The 7,243-nt window shown below is 39.1% G+C and overlaps 1 protein-coding gene across 1 annotated transcript; it reads right to left on the bottom strand.

Moving 5' to 3' along the window:
• Positions 1 to 1,206: 1,206 nt before the first annotated feature.
• LOC133324621 (odorant receptor 49a-like) lies at positions 1,207 to 4,919 on the bottom strand. Its single transcript, XM_061533457.1, has 5 exons — positions 4,848 to 4,919; positions 2,634 to 3,376; positions 1,538 to 1,739; positions 1,324 to 1,479; positions 1,207 to 1,266 (listed from the first exon to the last, which is right to left on the bottom strand). The coding sequence occupies exons 1-5, from the start codon at positions 4,917 to 4,919 to the stop codon at positions 1,207 to 1,209; spliced, it is 1,233 nt and encodes a 410-aa protein (XP_061389441.1).
• Between the last annotated feature and the right edge of the window lie 2,324 nt (positions 4,920 to 7,243).

Raw genomic sequence — 7,243 nt, 5'->3', positions numbered from 1 at the left:
TATTCTTCCCATCATATATAAAGTGCTATCCAGTGTGCTGTGTGAACGATTGAAGCCAATGGTCAATGACATTATTGGATCATACCAATGCGGGTTCATACCAGATTTTCACTCTGCGCCAAATCCTGGAAAAGACCCACGAAAAACACATGGACACATACCACCTATTCGTCTATTATAAAGCCGCATACGACAGCCCAATCCGTTCAGAGGTGTTTAAAGTCATGTCTATGTTCGGTATTCCTGCAAAATTAATACGACTATGCAGGATAACTTTAAGTGGCACAAGGTCAGCAGTTAAAGTCAGAAAGGACCTTTGAACCAATTGAGGAGTCTGACAAAGTGGGTCTGGCAGTAAACGGCGAGAAGACCAAGCTGATGGTATCAACGCGTAAGACGTCCAGTAGACTCGGACCAACTGTGGAACTTGAGAACTACAGCTTCGAGGTAGTGAAAGATTTCATATACCGTGGTACCGCCATAAATAAAACGCATGACATCAGTTTTGAAATTCGGAGAAGGAAAGTGATGGCCAACCGATGCTACTATGGTCAACTCAAAAGCAAGGCCACCTCCCGCCAGACCAAACTCACACTCTACGCTGATACTACCCGTGCTGTTATATGGATCTGAAGCAGATGAGGCAGCTCTTGGAGTGTTTGAGGGAAAATTTTTCCGAAAGATCTATGGGCCGATCTGCGTTGATGGTGAATATAGCCGTCGAATGAACCATGAGTTGTACCAGCTATTCTCGGACATCGGCATTGTTATACGTATTGAGCTGCAGCGTCTATGTTTGCTAGGTCATGTTGTGAGAATGGATGAAGATGCCCCAGCCCAAAAGGCATATAAAAGCGAACCAGCTGATGATTCACGCAGAAGGGGAAGGCCACGAATAAGATGGAAAGATCAAGTGGAAAACAACATTACTGAATATGATCTTTCAAACTGGAACCCCGCAAGAGACCGACGCGCCTGGAAATCTTTTTGAGCTCGGCTTTTGGAACGAAAGTTTTGTCATAAGTAAGTATATATTTTTCCAAGGACCAACAAGGCGTGGATTTTTTAAAGATTCATTTTTTCTAGGACCAAACCAAAGAGGATTGATTTTTTTTTAAAAAATCATTTTTTCAAGGACCAATTTTATTTTTATTTTTGTACATTCCGAAAATACAAATCTACGTAAATTATTTATTCGATTTTTTTTCATTTCTTTTCCATAAGGCTACGCCACACAGTGAACAATTGAAATGTTATACGCATAACCTAAAAAAAAGGGTTATAACAATATTATTCTACGAAAACTATATACCGAAAACTTACCCCCTCAAATGCCTTTAAATTGGTGGTTTGAAATCCGCCAGCATTTATTTCACACTGACGTTGAGCTCTACCCATAATTACCATTATCGATTTCTTATAGCTTCGAGAAGCATTGTACCAAGCTTGATCATAGGCAGCTTCGGCAATTTTTAAACTCTAGAAGGAGGATACAAATAAATTATTTTTCGTAGTTATATAGGAGTTCGTATTATACCTTATTGATAATTAATTGTCCATAATAGCAGACCATAAAATATTGACCCACAGTTGTTGGTAAAAATGCCAAATAGCCAAGTATGTCTGAATTTACTCCCTGAGTAAGAACGTAAATCCCTGCCCCGAATAGTGTTGCTACTGTTGAGAATAGCATAACCAGAATGAGTAAACTGAAGTTTTGTCGTAAGTCGTGGGCGAGTCTGGAAATACAAAAAATATAGAGTGCGATTATACAAATTATAAAAGAGGTCTTCCTTAATAATCTTAATCCTAATAATCCTAGGTCTTCCTTAATATTCTTTAAAAATCAACGGCTTGTTGGTCCGTGGAAATTTTTTTCTTTAAAAATCAACGGCTTGTTGGTCCTTGGAAAATTTTTTCTTTAAAAATCAACGGCTTGTTGGTCCTTGGAAAATTTTGTCTTTAAAAATCAACGGCTTGTTGGTCCTTGGAAAAATTTTTCTTTAAAAATCAACGGCTTGTTGGTCCTTGGAAAAATTTTTCTTTAAAAATCCACGCCTTGTTGGTCCTTGGAAAAATTTTTCTTTAAAAATCCACGCCTTGTTGGTCCTTGGACAAATTCTTCGTTAAAAATCAACGGCTTGTTGGTCCTTGGACAAATTCTTCGTGAAAAATCAACTCCTTGGACAAATTCTTCTTTAAACATCCACGCCTTGTTGGTCCTTGGAATTTTTTTTCTTTAAAAAATCCACGCCTTGTTGGTCCTTGTAATTTTTTTTCTTTAAAAAATCCACGCCTTGTTGGTCGTTGTAAATTTTTTTCTTTAAAAAATCCTCGCCTTGTTGGTCCTTGTAAATTTTTTTCTTTAAAAAATCCACGCCTTGTTGGTCCTTGGAAAAAGTCCTCTTTAAAAAATCCACGCCTTGTTGGTCCTTGGAAGAATTCTTCTTTAAAAAATCCAGGCCTTGTTGGTCTTTGAAAAAATTCTTCTTTAAAAAATCCACGCCTTGTTGGTCCTTGGAAAGATTCTTCTTTAAAAAATCCACGCCTTGGAAAAAATATTATTTACAAAATCCTGGCCTCCGTGTTCCATGGATCTTTTTAAATCCTTTATCAAGTTATTTTCTACTTACCCCAATAAAACTTCATGTTTCCGCACCAATTTCCTCACAACTTCCAAATCCTTTTTAGCTCCACCTTCCTGCGGTTCATATTCTTCCAAATTCCTTGAAATATAATCGAAATGCATGCACAGCTGAATGGCATAGGCCACGAGCCAAATGTCGGGAGAAATATTAAAAATAACAGCGTAATGAGTTCCCATTACCAATATCGAATATATGAAAATATAACCCAATGCATTATGATGATCAACGATATACTTCTGATTCCCATACAAAATGTGATAACCAAATTCAGCATCTGCGAAACCGTTCTTCAGCAGGACCACAAAATATTCCACCAAGGCCACAGCCAATGGTGAAAAGACTATCACAGCAATGGCACAGCATTGCATATAGACGGTGTTGGTAATCCACTTCGGCCAAAAATATGCATTTACATCATAGGCCATACGATCTGCCAGAGAGGTGGGGAAAATTGCCTTTAATCGTTCGAATAATTTCCGATTCGATTTTAAGTTGTAAAAGAAAACCAAACTTTTAACTATTCCAAAGAGATTGTGAAAAATATCATCGATGAGTCGTAGAATTAATGGTAAATCCTCAGATCTGCTTAGAATTTCGGTTAAGGCTATATTGGCCACAAAATAGGTGGCATATAAACAGGAGAGCAGAGCCATTAGGAAGTATAATTTCATTAAGAACTTCGTCAACCAGCAACGTGGTAAGCCTTGGAAATCAAAGCCCAGTGTTTTCTGCAGCAAACAGGGTAGGTTTACAAAATCCTCAAAAAAGCGCTCGATTATAGCCATCGTTGGAGGTTCAAGTTTATTGGGAAAATATCCGAAGTTTCAAATAACCTTTTTTAATATTTTTACACCCAAAACTTTGATGTTGTTTTTGTTACGTTCAATGGCTCTCGGCAAAATAAAACATCCCTTGGAACAAAAATATCCTTTTATTTACACTCTGGCTCATTAAGATTTCAAACAATTTAATTGAACAATTATTGTAGTGTTTAGTAATCAAAGATAATTAGTCTTACTAATCAAAAACATATAATTATAATGTCTGATAACTTAATTTGTAATGAAACTGAATATTTTCCGAACATAATATGAACAAACATTCACAAACTATTTCAAAAAGGCCCAGGGTAGCTGCTTGAAAGTTCTATGAAAACATTCTATGAAAAATCCACGCCTGAAAATATTCTCTAAAGAGTACTTGCCTCTAAAGTCCCTCAAAAAATATTCTCTAAAAATCCTCACCTCTATAGACAATAATAAAATATTCTTTAAAAAATCCACGCCTCTATAGACCTTTAACAAATATTCTTTAAAAAATCCACGCCTCAATAGTCCTTCCAAAAAATATTCTTTAAAAAATCCACGCCCCTATAGACACTCAAAAAATATTCTTTAAAAAATCCACGCCCCTATAGACCCTCAAAAAATATTCTTTAAAAAATCCACGCCTCAATAGTCCTTCCAAAAAATATTCTTTAAAAAATCCACGCCTCAATAGTCCTTCCAAAAATATTCTTTAAAAAATCCGCGCCTCAATAGTCCTTCCAAAAAATATTCTTTAAAAAATCCACGCCTCATTCCACGCCCTTATAGACCCTCAAAAAATATCCTTTAAAAAATCCACGCCCCTAGAGGTCCCTCAAAAAATATCCTTTAAAAAATCCACGCCCCTAGAGGTCCCTCAAAAAATATCCTTTAAAAAATCCACGCCCCTAGAGGTCCCTGAAAAATATCCTTTAAAAAATCCACGCCCCTATAGACCCTCAAAAAATATTCTTAAAAAAATCCACGCCCCTATAGACCCTCAAAAAATATTCTTTAAAAAATCCACGCCCCTATAGACCCTCAAAAAATATTCTTTAAAAAATCCACGCCCCTATAGGCCCTCAAAAAATATTCTTTAAAAAATCCACGCCTTTAATAGGCCCCTCAAAAAATATTCTTATAAAAATCCACGCCCCTATAAACCCTCAAAAATATTCTTTAAAAAATACACGCCCGTATAGACCCTCAAAAAATATTCTTTAATAAATCCACGCCTTTACTTACTTAGCTAGCTTGTGACAGAACTTTCGTTCAGTAAGCCGAGCTTAAAAAAGATTTCCAGGCGCGTCGGTCTTTTGCGCAGTTTTTCCAATTTGAAAGACCATTTTCGGCAATGTTGTCTTCCACTTGATCTTTCCATCATATTCGTGACCTTTCCCCTTCTGCGTGAACCATCAGCTGGTTCGCTTTTGTATGCCCTTTGGGCTGCGGCATCTTCATCCATTCTCACAACATGACCTAGCCAACATAGTCGCTGCAGCTCAATACGTCTAACAATGTCGATGTCCGAGAACAGCTGGTACAACTCATGGTTCACTCGACGGCGATATTCACCGTCAACGCAGATCGGCCCATAGATCTTTCGGAGAATTTTTCTCTCAAACACTCCAAGATCTGACTCGTCTGCTTGCGAAAGTACCCATGCTTCAGATCCATATAATAGCACGGGTAGTATCAGCGTCTTGTAGTGTGTGAGTTTGGTCTGGCGGGAGGTGGCCTTGCTTCTGAACTGCTTACGTAGACCATAGTAGCATCTGTTGGCCAACACTATCCTTCTCCGAATTTCAAAACTGATGTCATTAGTTTTATTTATAGCGGTACCAAGGTATATAAAATCTTTGACTACCTCGAAGCTGCAGTTCTCAAGTTCCACTGTTGGTCCGAGTCTACTGGACATCTTGCGCGTTGATACCATCAGCTTGGTCTTCTCGCCGTTTACTGCCAGACCCACTTTGGCAGACACCTTCTCAATTTGTTCAAAGGTGGCTGTTACGGCTCTCAATGTTCGACCCATTATGTCGACGACATCGGCGTAGGCGAGTAACATATGCTGTGTGGTGTACGGAGTGCCATTTATGTTCAATTTTGCCTCTCGTATGACCTTTTCCAGCTGGATGTTAAAGTGGTCACACGACAAACTATCAACTTGTCTGAATCCTCGTTCGGTATTAAAGGGCTCCGAGAGGTCCTTTCCGACGTTAACTGCTGATCTTGTGCCAGTTAAAGTTATCCTGCATAGCCGAATTCATTTTGCAGGAATGCCAAACGCAGACATAGCTTTATACACCTCTCAACGGATAGGGCTGTCGAATGCGGCTTTATAGTCGACGAATAGGTGGCATGTGTCGATGTGTTTTTCGTGTGTTTTTTTTCCAGGATTTGGCGCAGAGTGAAAATCTGTTCAATGGTGGATTTGCCAGGCCATTGGCTTCAGTCGTTCACATTGGCTTCAGTCATTCACTCTGGATAGCACTTTATATTGGTCATGCATTATTCTTACCAAATTGTACTAATTAACTGGTGCATACCGTCATCTATTATTGGTTCTGGGGTATCTTCTTCACCGTTATTATTTGATACCAGAAGTTTTTCAAAATGCTCCTTCCAAATCCTCAGCACGCTGTCTGTATCTGTCACCAGGTTTCCTTCTTTATCTCTACAGGAGGATGTGCCTGCACCAAAGTCTTCGGTTAGGTGTTTTACCTGTTGGTAGAATTTTCTGTACATCTCGATTTGCTCAAGCTCACATTTTTCTTTCTCTTTCTTATTTTTTTCTGAAAATACGTTTCTCCTCTCTCCTTTTTTCCCAATAGTTCTCCATCGCATTACGTGTTGCTACTGTCCGCAGGGTTGCCCTATACGCTGCGTTTTTCATATCAATAGCATTACGACACTCCTGACCGTACCACGGTTTTTTTGATGGTGGTCTTTGGTACCCAAGTGTTGCTTTTGCTGCAGTTTGTAGGGAGTGGGCAATTCTCTGCCATTGTGCTTCTATGTTATTATTGGGACAAGGGGTGCTTTCGTCAAGCAATTGGGTAAGTTCAGCGGAGTAGGTTTCTGCCATTTGTTGTGTTTGCAGCTTTTCGACGTCAAATTTCCGTGATACATTATATCGCACCTTTGCTGCTACATAGACGAGTGCGTACCTTGGCTGCCACTAGGTAATGGTCCGAATCGATATTCGCTCCCCGGATCGATCGGACGTCTAAAACACTGGATGTATGGCTTCCGTCTATCACAACATGATCAATTTAATTTCTCGTTGTTCGATCGGGAGAAATCCAAGTGGCCTTGTGTATATCGAGATGCTTGAATCTGATGCTGCTAACTACCATATTTTTTGCTGCCGCAAAGTCAATCAACCTCATGCCGTTGTCTGATGTCTCTTAATAGAGGCTGAATTTTCCGACGGTGGGGCCAAAGATATTTTCCCTTCCGATTTTTTGCATTAAAATCTCCTAGCAGAATTTTAATGTCATGGCCAGGGCAACAATCATATGCTGTTTCTAGGCGCTCGTAAAATATGTCTTTGGTCTGTTCATCTTTATCTTCGGTCGGAGCATGGGCGCAAATGAGACTGATGTAGAAGAACTTCGCTTTTATACGGATTATAGCAATTCCCTTATCTACTGGAGTGAATCTGGAAACGAGGTCTTTTATTCTCCTGTTAACCATAAATCCGCAGCCAAATTCATGTCTCGTTTCATGAGAGCTATAATGCAGGGGGTAATCATCTGATTTACTTACGCCAGTTCTTTTCGTCGC

The sequence above is a fragment of the Musca vetustissima genome, unplaced genomic scaffold, assembly GCF_032173495.1.
Source record: "Musca vetustissima isolate MV318-11 ecotype Yass unplaced genomic scaffold, APGP_CSIRO_Mvet_v1 utg189519, whole genome shotgun sequence".
Lineage (NCBI taxonomy): Eukaryota > Metazoa > Arthropoda > Insecta > Diptera > Muscidae > Musca > Musca vetustissima.
The sequence above is the reverse complement of the archived record's forward strand: the minus strand, read 5'-3'. Positions and strand labels throughout refer to the sequence as shown.

Bases quoted from the DNA above. Each gene is read 5' to 3' on its own strand.
- LOC133324621 (XM_061533457.1), bottom strand. From the start codon at position 4,919: ATGGATGAAGATGCCGCAGCCCAAAGGGCATACAAAAGCGAACCAGCT. The intron at 3,377-4,847 runs GTCACGAATATG...TGTTTGCTGCAG, and splicing joins GTTCACGCAGAAGGGGAAAG to AAAACACTGGGCTTTGATTT. The intron at 1,480-1,537 runs GTATAATACGAA...TCCTCCTTCTAG, and splicing joins GACAATTAATTATCAATAAG to AGTTTAAAAATTGCCGAAGC.